A 20,241-nucleotide genomic window follows, 5' to 3' on the forward strand; every position below is an offset into this window, starting at 1 on the left:
CCAACCTAAGTAGTGCCCACACTCTAACAGGAAGCAGAGAGTAACAGACATCGCTCAGAAACAGAATGCAGCACAGCAAACGGATAGAAATACTCTCGGGGAGAGAAACGCGGCTCTGTGCAGGGATGACAGAGGATGCTGAGCACACTGGTCTGGCCTCCCTGTGGAGGGGACCCGAGTTGACCCTGAAGGATGAGTAGAGGGTTACTAGTCTAAAAATGGGCATGGGGTGGGCCTTCCAGGAGGAGTAACAAGCACTGGGATTGAAGGAGCAGGATTCGTGTGCGGAGTGAAACTGCTGAGACCCACAAGGTGTGCTGCGGACTGTGGTGACGCTGGGCTGGTGAGGCCAGCAGAAGCCCGACCCCACAGGGCTCCAGGCCACCTTAAGCTTTAGCTCTCTGTCCAAGGAGCAAGGGAACCCACTGGTGGGTAGCCGAGAGTGGCGAGGGTAGCAGAGACCTGTCCACTTTGTGTGTCCAATGGGTGGAAAATGGATTCAAGAGGCAGATGAGGAGCTGCAGTCCAGGTGGAGGTGGCGGTGGCCTGGCACAGGGTGCTGGTGGCCACAAAGGGAAGACATGGATGAATACAAGGGCTTTTCCAGAGCCGAAGCACAGGTCTTGGCCATGGATTGGTTGTGGGGAGTGGTGAGAAGGAGGTGCAGGAATGACTTCCAGGTTTCGGCCTGTACACCTGGAAGAAGGTGCTCCCCTTACTTTGGTGTCCACTGGGGGGGGGCCTCACCTGCCAGGTGTTCACTGCACTGTGCAGGCTCGGTGCAGTCAGAGAAGGTGGGATGTGGTGAGCTATTCCTACGCGCTCGTTCTGCAGAGGCAACATCTGAGGCTCGGGGATGACTGGACTCACGAAGGATCGGGTCAGAGCCTGGGCCCCTCAACCCCACTTCCCGCGTGGTCTGTTGGGGAGAATTCCAGGCTGAACGTGAGGCTCCCTGGGCTCTAGCCCTGACTGTGCTCCAACCCTTTGAATGAATCTCAGCAGGTCACATGCCTCCAGGCCTCAGTTTCTCTACTCGTGAAATGGAAAGAAAGAGAATGGCCACTTCTCCTCTTCTTGGGGAAGACTGGTAGCTATCATGCAGTCACTAACTGGGAAGATAGTTTGCATTTTCTTGGGGAAAATGCAAAGAATGATGCTCTGACTGCTTGGGGGTGTCTGAAATGGGAAAACTAGGTTGTGGGGACCTTGGGGAGCCTCTCCTCACCTCCTGCCCTTCCTGTGTCTCACAGGTTCTGAAGGCGGAGTAGCCAGCGGGATGCCCGGCTTGCTGAATTGGATCACCGGGGCAGCTCTGCCCCTCACGGCGTCTGATGTTACCTCCTGCGTCAGTGGTTATGCCCTGGGCCTAACTGCCTCACTCACCTATGGCAACCTGGAAGCCCAGCCCTTCCAGGGTAAGAACACCTGCTGAGGTCTCCCCAGGGCCACCCACTCCTCCACACTGAACCCTTGTCTTGACATTTACTTGCTGACTGACCTTGGGCAAGTCATGCCACCCCTCCGAGTCTGTTTACTCATCTGTAAAATGGGAAGACCATTTCTGCTCTGCAGGCCTCAAAGCTAATAGCAAGGAGGGTCTGGATTTGAACCAAGGAGGTTTAGGTACAGCCCTAGCCAACTGTCCCTACACTTTTCTTTTTCTCTGAGACAGGATCTCACTCTGTTGCCCAGGCTTGAACTCAGTGATATGATCACAGCTTACTGCAGCCTCCACCTCCTGGGCCTGAGAGATCTTCCCACCTCATCCTCCCAAGCATCTGGGACTACAGGCATGTACCACCACACCCAACTAATTTTTGCATGATGGGGTTTCGCCATGTCACCCAGTCTGGTCTTGAACTCCTGAGCTCAAGCAATCCACCCACCTCGGCCCCCCAAAGTTCTGGGATTACAAGCATGAGCCATGGTGCCAGACTGTCCCCATATTTTTATAATCCCAAGGCACACTGTCCACTGGTCAGTCCCACACTTTCTCCAGAGAGCCTCACAAGAGGAGAGGCATCAAGACTCAGTCGAAGCCAGGAGCCCCCACTCCTAGCCATGGCTCTTGCTCCTATGACCCTGGGGAGGCTGCCACCCCCTCAAAATCAGGACGCTCCTCTCTACTGTCCAGATGCCCCAGGCGGTGGCGGAGCAGATGAGGTAATACAGATGGCAGGAAGTTGTGGACTGAGAAACCATCTGCGAATACGCACCACAGTCAGGGATGTGGAGGCACACTGGCCTGTCAGAGTCATGTGTAAATCACACTCCTTCCACTTCAGGAGAGGGGTTGTGGGAAAGCTCACTAGGCGGGCACTGGCCAGGGTCCCCTTCTCATCCACAGTGATGGGGCCTCCTAACCACCAGACTTTATGTCTGTGGTCACCAACCTGAGGTTCTGAAACCCCTGCAGGGCTGCCCTGGGAACCAGCACTATCCAAAGGGAGCTGCAGGGAAAATTTCTTCCCCTTAGAAATCTCCCGGGCAGGGTAGGTGGCCTTGTTCCTATGTCCAAGGAAACCCAGAGAGGGCGACTTAAAATAGGATCCACCTGCAGACTCAGGAGGCTAAATAACCAAATGACTTTGAACAGCCTTTTGGCTTTTCACATGTAGAAGGAACAAGTCCCCCATTTTACAGATGAGGAAACTGAGGCCCAGAGGAAGTGGAGGTCAGGGTTTGTGGGGGGCTCACCCTGGGCCCAGCATTGTGCTGTTCTGACGTTAAGAGGGTAGATAAAATGGGACCTTGACACTGTACATTACATGCGATTCCAGCCGCCAGCGTTCCTCAGAAGCTGCTTAGAACTGCAGGATTTCTGGCCCCACCCCCAGAGCTACTGAATCTGAATCTACATTTTAACAAAAACCCCCAGGTCATTCGTGAGCTTCTAAAGTTTGAGAAGCACGAAGATATAAAAACGTGGCACAGCTGGGCACAGTGGCTCACGCCTGTAATCCCAGCACTTTGGGAGGCCGAGGTGGGTGGATCATGAGGTCAGCAGTTCAAGACCAGCCTGGCCAAGATGGTAAAACCTCATCTCTACTAACAATAGAAAAATTAGCTGGGCACGGTGGCAGGCGCCTGTAATACTCAGGGCGCTGAATTGCTTGCACCCGGGCAGCAGAGGTTGCATTGAGCCAAGATTGCACCACTGCACTCCAGCCTGGGCGACAGAGTAAGACTCTGCCTCAAAAAAAAAAAAAAAAAAGGGGGGGGGCACGTGGGCTTAATAAATGATGCCTATTTATTCAATTCTCACAATGACCCTGTGAGTAGGCTTCATTATCCCCATCTTACAGACTGTGCTAGGAGGCCTAGAGCAGCTAGGTGTCTTATCCAAGGTCACCTGGCTAGAAAACATGACGGGGCCTGAATTAGAACCGTAGTCTTCCTTCAAAGCCCCAACCTTCCATGCCACAGCTGGCAAACTGTGGCCCATGGACCAAACTGACCACACAGACGTGCTTTATGAGGCCCACACAGTCCCATAAAAACCCATGTTTTCACTCTCTTGGAAAATCAGAAGTTCTGACCACATCAGGCTCATATACCTGCAAAGTAAGAGCTGGCCCTGCCGCTGTGCTTACCCACCTGGTCTCGGAGCTGGGAGGTCCCAGCCTGGCTCTCTGCCCAGACCTCCCAGCATCTGCTAAGTGGCAGAGGGCACCAACCACCAGGATGGCCAAGGGTTCAGGTTCCTTCCAGGCAAGGGGTGTACAGGGTGGGCCTGGGGCACCCCGTGATGCTGGACCCTGCTCTGGCAGGCCTCTTTGTGTACCCCCTGGATGAGGGCACCACGGTGATCGGCTTTGAGGCAGTCATTGCAGACCGCATCGTGACGGTACAGATCAAGGACAAAGCCAAGCTGGAGAGCGGCCACTTAGATGCCTCCCATGTTCGATCCCCAACAGTCACAGGTAAGGAAGCCGGAAGAGCTGTGGCGGGACCTGGGTTTGGCCAGCCAGAGGCTGCCGGGGCTGGAGCCTCAGGCAGACTGCAAGCACAGCAAGGGTGTATGAGGGAGAAAGAGCACTGAACTAGTCAGGAATCGCAGATGAAGTCCTGTGCCACCTTGGGCCAATAATTAATTTCTCTGAGTCTCAGCTTCACTGTCTGTTAAGACAGAGGTAATTGACTTCCTGTTGTCACCTCGAAAGTGTGAGGATCAAAGGAAGGGAGGCAACAAAAAGATTTTAAAGATGTCTCTAGAGAACAAAATAACATCTTTTTACGCTCAGAGGCTGTGGGGTGGGTCACACCAGGATTGGACTCCCTTTCCTGTTGCTCACAAATGGTGCGAGCTTAGAGAAAAAATATACCTCCTCTGTAAAGTGGAATAAATAACAGTCCTCACCCGATGCTCAATCAGGACAAACCACGCAGAGTACCCACATCACAGTAAATACTCAAAGCATGGCTACTAAGGCCTGCTATTGAGGAAACTGAGGCTCAGAGCACGAGAGCCACTGGCTCAAGGCCAGTAAAAGGCAGCTGTTAGTGCCTTTTAGGCAACAGGTCACACAGCATTAGTGGCAGAACCAGGGCTAGAACACAGACCAGCTGTCGTATGATGTAAGAGATTCTTACTATTGGATCTGCAATCAAGGCGAAGTTCGTTAGCCTGGTTGTTAAAATGTTTAATGAGCACTCACCATGTGCAAGGTGCAAAGTTGTCCTTGAGTTGTGATAATCTATCACTGTCTGAAAGACTAGTTAGGATCTGTCTAGGAGGAACCATGATAGGAGCAGGAGGTGGAAAGTGGCTCTGCAATGACGTCAGAGGAAAAGGTCAGGCCAGATCAGGGACCAGGGAGGTGTTCATGGAGGGCTTGGGTGGGCAGACGGGCTAAGTACGGATGAAGGAATGGGTGTTTTGGATAAAAGGAAAGAGCATGAGCAAACGCATGGATCCCCGAGGTGGGGGATGCTTCGATTTGGTTCTTGGAGTGGGAAGTAAAGTCTGCAGGTTGGAAATGTGACCCTCTGTTGGGGCTTTATGAGTCCAGGTTTTCCACTCCCAGCAAGATAGAGTGGAAAGTTCACAGGCCTAGGGTCAGACACATAGGGTTCAGATCCTGGTTCAATGAGTTACTCATTCACAAGTCACACCCTCAAGCTGAGCCTTGGTTTTCCCATCAGCAAAATGGGGCCACTCACACTTACCACAATAGCAATCTTAGAGGGGATCAGAGATGACATATGTACAGCCCCTGACGCCAGCCTGGCACCTAGGGAACACTCTGCAAGAGAGGGTTTCCATCGCCCGTCATTCCTGCACTCCGGGAAAAGTGACCTTGGACGAGGATTTGGAGCGGATCCTGTTCGTGGTCAACCTGGGGACCATTGCCCCCATGGAGAATGTCACCATCTTCATCAGCACCTCTTCGGAGCTCCCGACGCTGCCCAGCGGGGCTGTGAGGGTCCTTCTGCCTGCTGTCTGTGCCCCCACTGTGCCCCAGTTCTGCACCAAGAGCACTGGCACCACCGAGCAACAGGCACAGGGGTAAGGAGGCCCTGCCCAGACCAATCAGAGTCCCAGATGGGCAGCAGAGAGTGTGTCAGGTGACATCAGCAGGGGGCGGGGAGGGGGAGACAGGGAGGAGATGGGGAGGTTCTGCTGTACAGTGCTACCCTCTCAGCCATTTGCTTCTCCCTGCTCACTTTTAGAGCACTTAAAAGTATCCCTGAAATGCCTCTGTAATGCTACTGGCCAGAAGTGATGAAATGTACAGCTTGGAATCAGCATTTACAAGCTGTCCAAATTTCATAACTTACTCAAGTGGTACTTTCTGAGCACCTACGATGTGCTAGACACTGGGCTGGTTGTTAGGGATAGAGAAGGAAAAAAAATCAACATGTTTCCTGACATTTTGGAACTTGGGGGAAGGTCATTATCCAACGAATAACACATCTAATTGTGTGACTAATTGTTTATGTACAGAACATGTAATTGACTGAAAAGTACAACGAAGAGAAGTTCATTGAGCTAAGAGTATAAAACAGGGATCCAACCTGGGGGCCCAGGGGCCGGGCCAGGCTTCTCCAAGGAGTGATGTTTCAGCTGGGAACTGAATGATGAGGAGAATGTAGGCACAGAGAGGAATGTTCCTGTGGGTGACAGCAGCAGGAACAAAGGCCCTGGGGTAGTAAGGACAGGGCTCCAGAGAGGAACAGAAGCACAGGTGACACACAATGAGACTGCAGAGGCATCGGACGCAGTCTTCGGCTCTTGCTAAGACTGGGTTTCTCCCAAAAGCAACAAGGAGCCATTAATAGGGTTTTCAGCAGGATGAGGAGGGGAGCATGACTAGCCCAGTACCTGGACACTTTCTCTGTTCTTCCCTGGTGGTATCGGAGGGAAAAGGAGGTGGGTCACAGTCTAAGGCACTTACGGCTGAGATCATTTTCTATGAAAGTTAGTGCTATAGGGGACGGAAGGGGACAAAGTGGACAAATGCTATTTTAGCTCCAATGAACAAGGATTTGTAGCCTGACCTGAATAAAGAGGGCAAGCCATGGACATATTCAAGAGGGAATATTTTGCTCAGGGAGAATCACAAGTGCAAAGGCCCTGGGGCAGCAGCAGGCGCCATGTATCAAGGCAGCAGCACAAAGGCTAGTGTGGCTATAGCAGAGTGAGAGAGGAAAGGAGAGAGGTCAGATGGGTAGTGAGGAGTGGGATCATGCAGGTCCTTGGAGGATGACACTTGGCACAACAGAGAAGCTGGTGGCACAAGCCAGTCTCAGACCAAAGAGCTCCGGCCTGTGTGTTGTCTTTGTAAGTGTTGCCAATGAAGATGCACCTTGTGCATTTGAGAGGCAAGGCCTAGCCAGGACATTCGGGACCTAAGTGGATCAGGGGACAAGAGGCTCAGGAAGTCCTGGTGCCACTACGCTTCTTCCTGCCCATTCCAGCAGGCAGAGTTAAGAGTGACATTCTTGGGAAAATCCTGCATCCAACACCTGTGAACCTCGAAGGAGCTCAGATAGAGTGACACAGACAAAATTCAGAACACAGATGATACCAAGTGTTGGTGAGGAGAGAGGATGATGCTCGTTCACTGCTAATGGAAGTAGGAACGGGACAGCCACCCTGGAAAGCAATCTGGCAATCCTCAGCATGTCCTTTCACCCAGGGATCATGGAGAAATTCTTTCAGAAGTCCAAAGGGAACATGCATAGGGCTATTCATGGTCTCACGGGAACATGGATAGTGATATTCATGGTGGCATTATTTGTGGATCCAGGGAGGCGGAGCTGGGAACAACAAATAGAATGTAATGGAGGTCCCCAGGTGACATCAAGTTAGCAGCAAGGACTTGGGTTTGCAACCACCTGGGCAGAGTTTTAAAAGATAACATTGTACCAAAAAAAGTAAGAGCTTGAATGAGATTCATAATATAGGCAATGGTGTCAGCTTAAAGCACGATCACAGCCAAATGCTGCTGTGTATTTTAAAAGGATGTGTGCATATGGAAGGACGTAGATTAAAGACCTCAGGGGGTGTACCTGTGGAGGGGAGGGGAACAGAGCAGAATGGGATGGGGTGAAGATCACAAAGAAAGAGGGCCCCGAAATGTGAGCATTCAGCAGGTGACAGTCACTCGGCTAAGCAGTTGCTCCTGGAGTCCTCAAAGCAACTGCAAAGTATTGTCCCCATTTAAAGGATGGGAAAACAAACGCTTAGGGGAGACATGACTTGCAAGGGTTTGCAGCTCACAGAGACAGAGCAGAGATTCCAGACGTGGTGTGATGCAGTACAAACCATTTCATCATGGAGCCAGACAGACCTAGGCTAGGAGGTTTGGGCCGGGATTCTGCCAAGTCTTAATTGTGGGAACTTAGGCTAGTCATTTCGCCTCACTGAGCTTCAGTTTCCCCACATGGAAAGTGGAGACCCTGACATCTTCCTGCCAGAGCTGCGGTGAGAATGATGTGAGCTACCCCTCAGGAGTACCAGGCCTGGCACTTGGCCCAGCAAGGGTGCTCCTTGGAGGTGGCTGTGCCTTACATCAGAATCCAGGCTCTCCCTGGGGTCAGGCTAAGTGGGAGAGTACAGGTTGGGGCCCTTGGTGGGCTGGGCTGTCTGGGACTCATTGTCCTCTCCTTGTCTTCTCATGCTGGGCCCCTATCTCTGCCCGGCTGGTCTCCTTTCCTTCTCCCTGCCCTTTTCTAGCAAAGACGGGCACTGCTTCGGTGCCTGGGCCCCGGGCTCCTGGAATAAGTTGTGCCTGGCAACTCTTTTAAACACTGATGTGTCCAACCCTATGGAGTATGAGTTCAACTTCCAGCTGGAGATCCGCGGGCCATGTCTGCTTGCAGGTGAGAGGGAGCTGTCCAGACGGGGTGGGAGGGCTGTAGGCCAAAAGCCAAAAGCTGCCAGGGATGGGACGGGGATGGGCAGGGAAGCTAACTGATCCAGACGGCAGACCAGCTGAAGCACACAAAGCCTGTGGACCCCGATTTCCCATGGCCCCAGCAAGCAGCCCAAAGATGAGTCCCTTCCCAGGATGGATTTCAAGGCCACTGACTTCCACCCCAATGGCTTCCTTGGGAAAACGTCCACGGGGAATGGTGGCCCTTGGTCCTCTCCTAGAGGCCACAGCTGTAAAGCTGCTTCCTGGTTCTCACCTTGTCTGCATGTCAGAAGCACCCAGAGACATCCTGCAGCCTAGATCCCACCCCCAGAGATTCTGGGGTGTGTTCCAGGCACGGAAACATTTAAAAGCTCCCCAGGAAGTTCTAATATGTAAGTAGGTTGAGAACCATTGCTCTGAAGTTCTCCCCCAACCACTCAGAGCTTTCAAAGGACACTAGGATGTGGTTTCTTGTCAGTGCATGCTTTCCTAGAGCAATGCTGCATTCCAGTGCGAGGCGCATTTATGGAGCACCCATCAAAACAACCGCCTTCAACAGAGCACTGGGCACCATCTGCTTGGCAGCATGCTGGGGGCTGTGCGTGCCCTATAAGGACCCCCCACTACACCCTGAGTTCAGAGCAGGAAGAGCCATCAGACACAATCTATCTAAGCCTGCATTTTACAGGTGGGGAAATTGAGGCAGCCTGGCCATAGTCACACTGCAGGTTAAGAACCCCTAATGGGGCTGGCATGTCACTCTTCTCTGGCCTGGGTCTTGGTGTGCTCCAGCCAACTCCTGTCTCTCCTGACCTCATGAGCTTATATCCCCCTTGCCTTTTTATGCCACTCAGGGGTGGAGAGTCCCACACATGAGATTCGTGCTGACGCCACCCCATCTGCCTGCTCTGCCAAGAGCATCATCATCACCTTGGCCAACAAGCACACCTTCGACCGGCCCGTGGAGATCCTCATCCACCCGAGCGGTACGGTGCCCTGCAACAGGCCCCTGGGCTGCCTATGAGAGGGAGGAAGAGGTGCTGATCCTGTGGGGACAGACCACGTGGCCCCCTGCCCAGCAGCTAGCTAGCCAGGGAGAGGGTCAGGGGTGGGTGTGACCAAAGAGAGGAGACCCACTACGTGCCTCCCAGGAAAGTTGGCTCTAGCTGGCAGAATCGAATGTCTCTTGCCCTGATTCAAGCTCCAGAGGCCCAGGGTCTCATCCCCCCATCAGGGCACTTCACCCCCAGACCAGCTGAGCAGAGGATCTTTGAAACCCAAAGCTCAGTGAGACCCTGGAAATTCTGTACCCTCAAGGAGAAATTCTTGTCTGTTCAAGAATTCACAGAATGTCAGGACCTAAGCACATCAGAGAGTCGTTTTACCCCATCCCACTACCATTTCACAGATGGCTTCACTGAGGCCCAGAGAGGGGCAGTGGGTCACCCATGGCCACTAGGCTCCCCTGCCTCCCAGCTAAGGCGTCTTCCCAAGCCCTACACTGCTTCAGGCAGCCAGGGTTTCTACCCTCTTCCAACTGGGAATCCCACCCCTGTGAGAATCTTGCACCTAAACCAAAGCCCCCAGCATCCCTCTCCTATGATACCTGGCCAAGTGCTGAGAGTCAATCTCATCTCTGCAGAGCCCCATATGCCCCATGTCCTGATAGAGAAAGGGGACATGACTCTGGGAGAATTTGACCAGCACTTGAAGGGAAGAACAGATTTCATTAAAGGGATGAAGAAGGACAGCAGTGCAGAGCGAAAGGTGAGGGCAACTGAGGCGGGGAGCGGATGGTGACAGAGTTGGGGCAGCACTGAGGCCTGGTCTCCACTGAACTAGTGAGGTGAGGAGGTGACCTGTTCGAGGTCACCCAGAAAGCTGGAGGCGGACACCAGGTAAGAAGCATTTCCTGGCCAGGCGCGGTGGCTCACGCCTGTAATCCCAGCACTTTGGGAGGCCGAGGCGGCGGATCACGAGGTCAGGAGTTCAAGACCAGCCTGGCCAACATGGTGAAACCCTATCTCTACTAAAAATACAAAAAATAGCTGGGCGTGGTGGCATGCACCTGTAATCCCAGCTACTCAGGAGGCTGAGGCAGGAGAATCGCTTGAACCTGGGAGGCGGAGGTTGTGGTGAGTTGATATCATGCCACTGCACCCTAGTCTGAGTGACAGAGCAAGACTCTGTCTCAAAAAAAAAAAAAAATGTATTTCCTTCCATGGAGCCTGGGGCACTGCAGGGCACTTTCAGATGCCCCATCATCCTGGCTCTGTTCCCGCCTCTTGCAGGTCACCTTTCCCCAGGACCTCACAGGTGCCTAAGCCAAGCAGTTTCACATATGGTGGCAGAAATGGCCTTGGCCTCCTCCGGGCCTCTGCACTTCCAGGGGCACCCAGGACCCTTCTCCTCCTTACCTTCTGGGCCTCCCTTTCCTACCAGCTGAGTAGCTTCTTGCTCTTCCTCCCTCTGGGGCCTTTGCTTGCTATGACATAAAGGACAAAGACAGAGCCGGGAAAGCCTGAGAAAGATCCTTTCCTTCTGCTGTCCCCCACCCCATGAAGCTATAGGACAAGGAGGCCTGGCCAGGGGGTGGGGGCGGGAAAGGGAATGTTGGAGGCTGAGCACCAGCCACAGGTCACGCCCAGTGCTCTGCCTCCCACTCATGGTCCTGCACACTGAGCCGGGTCCTGACTGCCATGAGAGGTTTCAGAATGATGGCTCATCTCTCTGCATTAGCCCCATTTTTAGATCAGAAAACTGAGATCTAGCACCCAAAGATCACCAGTGAGCTGGAGAAAGGGAAAGACGCTTACCTCAGAAGTTAGAACGGGTGACCAGGAGGCTAAGGGATGAGACTGGATTCTGCGGGGGCAGTTGAGCTGGGTTTCACACCACCAGCCATGCTCTGCTCGTCTAGCTGGCACAGGGCAGTGGCAAGGTGGGGAAGTGGACAGGGATGCTGCTGGAAGCCGCTGCTTTCCCAGAGGTGCCCCTCAGCCGGACGAGTCAGGTAGGAGAAGAAGCTGGAGGCGGGTTCTCAGAGTAGGGGACGGCAATGCCAGAGGTCCCACCGAGGTCAGAACTGCCGCCCCGGGGGCCTCCCAGGCCTGGGGCTGGCTGCCCTCCCTGCCAAGCCTTAAATCAATTAGCTTAGGGACTGTTGAAGCCAATGATTTTTCATTTGCCACCTTGGGTTGGTTATGCAAATAGCCTGTATTCTCACAAACTCCGGGGATGACAGCGATCAACCCGCAGCTGCTAAGAAGTGATGAGTTTATTGTAATTGGATGATGGCAGCTTGGGGAGACATTAGAGAATCCTGAGCCAGGGCACCCACCCCGTCCCTCTGAGAGGCAGAGAAGGTTTCTGGAGGAAGTTTCTCTCACTGACAGACGTGGCTGCTGCTGCCTTGGGCTCTGTTATTGAAAGAGCCAGGCTGGGCTGTGGCCTCTGGAGGAGGGGCTTCATGTAGGAAAGAGAGAGAGAGAGATCCCTTGGCAGGGACGGGAGTTGAGGGTATCCACAGGGTGAACATCAATCAGGAAGAGTGGGTGGGACTAGCTGTCAGAAACCCTGGCTTAGCAAGGAGAGGGCAAATCGCACAGAAAGACACACCACACCCAAGAGGCAGAGATGCCAAGAGAAACAGAGGCTGAAAAAAAAAAAAAATATGTACACACAGGTCAGTGGCAGGCAGAAAGGCCCACACAGATTCATTCCCTCACTTATTCATTCAACAAATAAATCTTAGGAGACAATACTGAGAATGACACAGTCTTTATCTTCACGGAGCTCATATTCAGGAGAATCACTAGAACCCAGGAAGCGGAGGTGGCAGTGAGCCGAGATCACACCACTGCTCTCTAGCCTGGGGGGCAGTGCAAGACTCCGTCTCTAAAGTAATCAATTAATTAATTTTTAAAAACCACCAAGGTACTGCCCTTCCTTTCATCTTTACCGATCCATCTCTGGACCAGGTCCTGTGTTAAATTCCTCAGATGTAAAAGAGGCTAAGGGATGGACAGACAGAGGGAAAAAAGCAAATCAATGAGCCAAATCTATTTGGAGGGGGATGGTGTGATCATGAGTGGTAGGTGCTGGGTGTTCTTCAGGTGGGTGTCAGCAAAAGCCTGTCTGAGGATAGGACCTGGCAGATGGCAAAGAGCCCACCATGGGAGGAATGAATGGGTGGAGAGGGTACAAGGGGGAAAATCAGGAAGCAGAACATTGGTGACCTGTTTGGAAAACGAAGAGGGCCAATGTGGCTGAAATGTAGGGAGCAGGTCGGTAGAGAGGAGGTGGCCAGGTAGGCAGGGGTCAGGCCACAGGGGGCTTCCTAAACCATGGTTCAGAGTGTTCAGGGAGGGCACTGCCTGAGCAAGAGAATGACAAGAACAGTCGCTCTGCAGAATGGACCCCAGGGAGATAAAAGTGAGACAAAGAGCAGGAAGGGACTATTGCAAAGGTCCAGAGAGAGATGGTCCTCTCCTGAACTTGGGCAGTAGCAGTGGAGACAGTGAGACGTGGACGGGTTCAGGCTGCATCTTAGCAGCGGGACTGGTAATGCTTTGCTGCAGGATGGAATGTGTGGAGTGAGGAAAAGAGGGGAACCGAGGACAACTGTTAGGCGTTTGGTTTGAACAACTGGGTGGGTGGTGATGTCGTCTATTGAGTTGAGGAAGGAAGCCAAATAGACAGAAACTGAGAAACGGACACAGAGACACGTATAAACAGAGACAGCCAGATAAGGGGACAGAGAGAGAAAGCTGGAGTAGAGAGAGAAAGCAGCATGAGAACAAAGGAAATGAAACTCTTTTTGGAGTGGAGGCGGAGAAGCAAGGGGGAGGGCCCTGGCCTCAGGGCCAGCTAGGAGGCCATATAAAAAGATAAACGGCCAGGCCAGGCGAGGTGGCTCATGCCTGTAATCCTAGCACTTTGGGAGGCCAAGGCGAGTGGATTGCCTGAGCTCAGGAGTTCGAGACCAAGGCAACATGGTGAAACCCCATCTCTACTAAAATACAAAAAGTTGGCCAGGCATGGCAGCGTGCACCTGTCGTCCCAGCTGCTCAGGAGGCTGAGGCAGGAGGAATGCTAGAATCCAGAAGGTGGAGGTTGCAGTGAGCCGAGATCACACCACTGCACTCCAGCCTGGGCGACAGAACAAGAATCCGTCTCTAAAATAATTAATTAATTATCCATCTCTGGACCAGGCTCTCTGTTAAATTCCGGAGACGTAAAACAGGCTAAGGGATGACCTGCCTTCAAGTATAATAGCAGACAATTTGGCGGGAGGCAGAGATCAGAGCAAACGCTGTATTCGGTATGGGAAGTGCGTGGGCTTCCAGGACCAGCAGAGCAGTGGCAGTGACAATGACGGCTGCTGTTTAGAGACAAGTGCTCTCTGCCAGGCAGCCAGCTTCACAAGTGCCCTGAACCCATGCAGCAACTCAGTGAGGTGTGCCTTCTTGTCCTCATTTCATGGATGAGGAAACTAAGTAATTAAGTCCACCTGGAAATTGGGGAAGGCTTTCCAAACAGGCAGAATTTGAAGAGCGAGCAGGAATTTAACAATGGGAGAGAATCGGTAAATCAGGGAAACCCAGGTCACAGCCAAGACGAGCCAGAGAGCAGGTTATACACCAAGTGGAAACACGGGAGACCATTATTCAACCAAGGGGCTTCCCGTGTCTGTGCTGACTCGATTCATCCTCACAACCACCCTGAAAAGTGGACATTATTTGCCCCACTTTGCAAATGGGTAAATAGACCCAGAGGAGGGACTCGCGCCATATCACACAGTTGGATGGTGACAGAGCTGGGATTCAAACCCAGGTCTTTCTGCTTGCAAAGTCCATGCCTGCTGTTGTAACCGGTGAAGGTTTAGCAAACAGAGGAGCTGAGCACAGTCAGCCCGGAAGTCTTCTGTGCAGACCCTGAGCCGGATGTGGATGCATGGTGAGTGACGGGGACCAGCGTGAGTCCCCAGGAGAACCTCCTGGCCCCCTGATTGTCCAATCAGAGTGTTCCTTTCTCCTCCAGACAGAAATCATTCGAAAGCGCCTCCACAAAGACATTCCCCACCACTCCGTCATCATGCTCAACTTCTGCCCTGACCTCCAGTCAGTCCAGCCGAGCCTGAGAAAGGCCCACGGGGAGTTCATCTTCCTCATTGACAGGAGCAGCAGCATGAGCGGGATCAGTGTGCACCGCGTCAAGGTATCTGCTGAGAGCACCCCTCCCCAGGGCCCAGGGCTCCAGGGCAAATCAGCTGTGCGCCCCTAGCCCAGCTTCCTCAGCACTGTCTGTTCCAAGAAACAACTTTTAAAAATCAGTTTAAACAGAGACACCCAAACTCCATTTGCTTCCCCAAAAAAACATGAAGCGGTGTGAGCAGAGGCGGAGCTGGCATCTATTTATAAGGGAAGAAGTCACCCATAGCTGTCCTTTGCACTCCACAAACGTTAGCTAAAACACCCCAGTAGGTACTGAGTGGAGCAGGGTACAGAGAAGAGAGGAAGGGAAGTAACATTTGCTGAGGGTCTGCTGTGTGTTGAATACGGTACTAGCCACTTAATTTATGTACAGCTTGGTATCTAACCCAGACAGTTATCCTGAGTTTGATCCTATTTTTACCATTTTCCAATTAGGAAAACTGATCTTGAGAGTTTCAGTCACTTGCTGAAGGTCACCTAGCCAGTGTGGTCTGAGATTAAACCCATGTCTACCTGACTATTCCCACTACCTGATGTCAGAGCTTCAGTAGACATGGCCCCTGCCATCAAGGAATGTGTAGAATTCAGTAGAAAAGATTGGTTTCTCCTTTTTTTTAAACACCTAATAGGTGCCAAGCCTTGCCCTTGACCATCTGGTAAAACAGGAGAATGTAAACACATGCCTGTCCTCAAGGAGCTGACAGTCAAGTGAGGAGCACAGGCCTGAGAGCCAATCAGAATGTGTGGGAGCTTGGTCTCCCTGCTAAGGAGAGCTCTTCAGGAGTGTGGAAGAAACAGTGATAGAACCGTACCCCCCCACAGTCTAGACGACTTTCACCTGCCCCCCCGCCCCACCCCCAGGAGATCATTCATCTCGATTGTGGCATTATCCAACACTCCCTTGTATTTTTGGTTGGGCAGATGTCTCTCTCTGGAGTTAGGAACTCATTTAGAACAAGGGTCATCTATCCTCTCACCTCCCTCTTTCCAAGGGACCTAGCTCTGTGTTTATGCATAAAAAGCCTTCCATCTCTTTACTGACCCAGGTAAAGGATAACTGAGTTCAGGAGAACAGGGAAGGAGGGACAAGAACAGAGTGGGGCTCTGTCGTCACCTGAAATTTCATCTTTCCCAGACCAAGCTGTTGTTTCTAGGGCAACAAGCTCAGCAAGGAGAGGAGGGTTGGGTGAGATCTGGGAGGCCAGCTATCTCTGCAGGCTTGCTACAATTGTCCTGAAGTATGACAGAGAAGTCATACACGGGACCCAAGTTCCTGTTTGAGGCCTCATGACACGCGGGGCAGGGCTGATTGCACCTCCTTCCCCAGCCTGCCCACCATCAAAAGCAAACATTGGAATGAGAAGCTGCCCTCAGTGCTGGAGTGCTGAAGCCCACTCCAGGCCTCTGTGGCCATCTGTATCCCATTCCACAGCTACGTCAGTTCACAAGATGTCTCAGTTACCCTAGAGCATCGCAGAAGCATAAACCTAAAACATGGCTTAGGGAGCATTTAGTCCATTTTCCCTCCATTTTCCAGGTAAAGAAGCTTGAGTGCCCAAGAGGCTAAGTGCTCTTCCCAGCACTGCAGGGCTAGTGAGGGAGACTGGGCCTTCTATATCTTGCTTCAGAGCTCATTTTTCTTAACATTGCTTATGGAGAATGATGCATACTCTTCCACTAAAAAATTCTCTTCTCTGATGATGTCATTTCTGCTGCATGGCATCGTGTCAAGAGCGACACCTGGGTTCCAGGATCAGTTCTGCCACTGATTTGCTCCGTGGCTGTGGATGAGTCAATACTCAACTCTGGGCTTCATTTATCCGTTCCGTAAAATGAGAAGGAAGGATCAATTCAGGCAGAGTGAACGTATGTTACATGTCCCTCCACTCCCCTCTCCCGAGCCCAGGTAGACATCAATAATTGATAATGAGTTTTTTATCTGCTGAGCCTAGACTCAGGCTATATTCTTCTCATCTCAGTGTTCCAGGCAGTTACTACCAGTTAAATGGAATTGGTTCATAAATGGAAATCCACTTCCTGGGCTGAAGTCCTGTCCAATCTTTGCATTCCAGAATTCACTGACAATAACTTTCTCTGGCTTTCCTTTTAGTCGCCTTTCTTCTTGGAATCTCTCCTGCCCTTCTCCAGTTCAGCTCACTGAGCTCAAGGTCATTCCTTCACAAATGGCTTTGCTCTGGTGCCATCCATCCTGCTAAACATGACCCTTTTAGAGAAAGGCGCAGAAATTACTCAGGCTACACATCCCTTTCCCCACTGACAATGAGGGCACTGGAAGGTTACTTGGGTCATTAATTGTGACCCATGGGTTGAAGTTTTAGGAAAATCTAGGCTCAGGGAGGAGAGAGAAAATAGAAATCCAAACAGCCTATGCCAAAGGGGAAAGTCCAGCCAATTTAATTTCCTGCAGCTGGTCTCATTCTTCAGCTGCCACTTGCTGCCAAAAATGTGGCTTTAAAATTTCTAATAGGTGTGAGCAGAGACAATCTGTGTGGATCAGCAGAATCTCCTCCTAGCAGGAAGATGCATTCGTGACTAATGAAAAAATAAGCAGACATTGACTTCTTTTGTAGAGAAACCAAATATATTGATGCAAGCAATGAAGAGAGAGAGAATGTGAATGTGAATGTTTAATGTTAATGTTTGGGGAGGGGATGGGATTGGGTGTGAATACGTGGAGCCTGGAAATCTATGTGGTGTAAAAGTTGCCAGAATCCACTTGCAGCTGTCTCCTTCTAGATCCTGAAGTATGACAGCTTCCCTGAAACCATGCTGAGATCCCTGGGGTACTATCAGTAAACAAGATGGGGGACACGGGGGCCAGGGGAACACAGACCTCCATTCCTCTGCCAAGGCAGAGCCAACATGAATAAAAATCTCAGAGCTGTGTTTTTAAAGCCTCAGTCATTAGTCTTAGGTTTTGTGACCCAGTGCAATTCCTTTGCTGTCTTGAGCCTCAGTTCCCTTATCTGTAAAATAGGGTTATTAATATTAATATAGATCCCATTGGGTTGATAATTATAACCATTTACTGAAGATTTACTATGCACCAGGCTGAGGCTCAGAGGGGTGACATAACTTAGAACATTTAGCAGGTAGTAACAGCTTGATATTTACCATTATCGCATTGTATTATAGCTGTCATCACCATCATGATCATCATCATCAATTTGGCTTCTACCATCACCTCCACCTCCCTCATTGTACTGTTTTGTTTTCATTTTTTCAATCTACCTTCATCAAGGTCTCCTGGTGGTGCATAGTTAACATGGATTATGTTTAGTCTTCATAGATTTTGGAGGGAAACTGAGATGGCTTTGAGTCCTGACTCCATTATTTACCCTCTGGATGCTCACCAACACATTACCTCACATCTCCATGCCTCAATCTTCTCTTCTATAAAATGGGGATAGTAGTGTACCTGCCTTGAGGGTTATGGTGAAGATCAGTGAGGTGATGCATGTAAAGTACGTCCTATGCACCTGACAAATATGAGCTAGAGAGACTGCCCCTGAGGATGCGTCCTTGGGTGGTGACTGTTAGGTTGACTGATGCAGAAGGTCCCACAGAGGGCCAGAAGCCATTCCATCAACAGCATGACCTGGACCAGGCCGCTTTCCTCCCTTAGACATCAATTCTGCTTTGACAGCAGGGAGCGGCTCTCCCCACCTCTCAGGATCAGCAAGAAGTTAAATGAAACTGGCAATACAGTTATTATATTGTAGTAGTATATAGTATTATAATCTAGTTTTGCAGACCTATTGCTTATGTAATGTTTGCCCACTTCCTCCCACTGTTCACTCCCATCCTCAAAGCTGCTTTGTCTGAGAACCACTTTCCCTTTAGAGAGGATTTACGATCACTGCTCTAATGCGGTCCAGAGGGGAGTCCTGGAAGCTCGCTTTCCCCAACACATCGCATATGTACTTGCGACAAAATCAGTTACCTAGTGAGTTACCCTGTAATTGCAATTGCAAAAGGAAAATTACTCAAACACATTGGCAAGCCATAATAGAAAGGTTTTAAGAAGTCAGATCTGCTACATGGATAAATTTGATGATGATGATGATGATGGTGGTGGTGGTGGTGGTGGTGGCGGCGGCTTTGGTCCAGCCTCTGGTCAGTGTCAGCAAATTTCTTGATGTGGGGAAAAGGAGTTGCTGGGTGCAGACAGAGGAGGGTAGAGGCCCGTTTAGAGGCTGTTCCTGCACTAGGAAAGGGAATACTGGGGTGTGGTGGCTGAGTGGCAAGAGCTCCTTCTTGAATCTTGAAAACTTTCGCTCCTGCCAGGATGCCATGTTGGTGGCCCTTAAGAGCCTCATGCCAGCCTGTCTCTTCAATATCATTGGGTTTGGATCCACATTTAAGAGCCTTTTTCCTTCCAGCCAGGCCTACAGTGAGGTAAGGAGGGGGCAAGGTTGGGACCAGGAGGGTGGTGCATGGTGGGGAGAAGAGGAAAGGGGGAAAAAGTAGGTAAAACCCGAGGGCTGGCCTCAGAAGCTGCCTACCCACGGAGAACCCAGATCACACCCGGGGGCAGAGAACTAAAGAGAAGCTATCTGTGTTTGGACATTTTTCTGACATCTCAGCTTTCTGACATCCCCCGCTCTTTAGAATCAAACTATTTTGGGCAAAGTATGTGTGTGTGCAGAGATGAGGTACAGAAAGTGGGTAGAGAGAGGACATAGCCCAGGCCTGCCACTCACTGAAGCCTCTGTTTCACACGGAGGATGGACTCATGCAAGGTTGAACTAAGGAAGTGGATGATAAGAAGTAGGGGGTGAATAGGTGGGTGAGTGGGCATGGCAGTGGGCTAAGAATGGAACTCACAAGGCTCAAGATACAGTGTGAAACAAGAAGGCTGTGGCCCCAGCAGCATGTTCAAAATTGGAGCATCCTACCCAGATCTAAGAAGAGGAAGAGGGGGAGGGAGGAAGGAAGGAAAGGAGGGAGGAAGGAAAGACAAATGGGACACTTTTCAACTAAAAATAATGTTATGAGTTTTAAAAATACAACAATAATATATGTTGCAGGTGCTTGTAGTCTCAGCTACTCGGGAGGCTGAGGTGGGAGGGTCGCTTGAGCCTAGGAGTTTTGAGTCCAGCCTGGGCAGCACAGTGAGACCTCACTTTTACGAACAACAATGACAAAAGAATAATAGATATTGATTGTTTCACAATTTTTAAATGTAGATATGAAAAACAACATTTTTTAAAAATCTCCTGTGATTATGTCAGTCAGGAGAAAAGGAAGAAAAGACACTGCTAAGAGCTTCGTATAAATCCTTCCAGCCCTTGTTCTATGCATTTACACACACTCTTAATAAAGATAGGATTAGGCCTTCCATACTGTTCTGTCACCTACTTTTCTAATGCAGCAGTCTATCATGCGTGTATTTCCATGCCAGTGAGTATTAATCTGTAACGTAATTGCAATGGCTTCCCAGTATTTCACTACACAGATAGATGGGGACTTATATTTAAAAACTCCTGCAGTCAGGCATTAAAGTTCTTCCCATTTTATTTAGTCATCTGTGTATCACAGATTTTGCATGCATCCTTAATTATTTCCTTAGGATTAATTCCTAGCCTTGCTGGCTCAAAAGCTACACGTACATCTTAAGACTTTTGATACATGCTGTT

At 50.8% G+C, this 20,241-nt stretch overlaps 1 protein-coding gene across 4 annotated transcripts in view; it reads left to right on the forward strand.

The window, feature by feature from the left end:
* VWA5B1 (von Willebrand factor A domain containing 5B1) overlaps window positions 1–20,241 on the forward strand; it is a 76,332-nt gene that overhangs the window by 26,386 nt on the left and 29,705 nt on the right. For all 4 annotated transcript variants that reach the window (XM_037730449.1, XM_017506352.2, XM_017506368.2 and 1 more), the window contains exons 2-9: window positions 1,254–1,418; window positions 3,774–3,926; window positions 5,242–5,512; window positions 8,186–8,331; window positions 9,221–9,352; window positions 10,009–10,133; window positions 14,409–14,585; window positions 18,890–19,000. In XM_037730449.1, the coding sequence (XP_037586377.1) occupies window positions 1,280–1,418; window positions 3,774–3,926; window positions 5,242–5,512; window positions 8,186–8,331; window positions 9,221–9,352; window positions 10,009–10,133; window positions 14,409–14,585; window positions 18,890–19,000 (1,254 nt within the window). In that variant the 5' untranslated portion in view covers window positions 1,254–1,279. The remainder of the gene's footprint in view (window positions 1–1,253; window positions 1,419–3,773; window positions 3,927–5,241; window positions 5,513–8,185; window positions 8,332–9,220; window positions 9,353–10,008; window positions 10,134–14,408; window positions 14,586–18,889; window positions 19,001–20,241) is intronic.

This window comes from Cebus imitator, unplaced genomic scaffold (genome assembly GCF_001604975.1).
Source record: "Cebus imitator isolate Cc_AM_T3 unplaced genomic scaffold, Cebus_imitator-1.0 Scaffold15, whole genome shotgun sequence".
Classification (NCBI taxonomy): Eukaryota; Metazoa; Chordata; class Mammalia; order Primates; family Cebidae; genus Cebus; species Cebus imitator.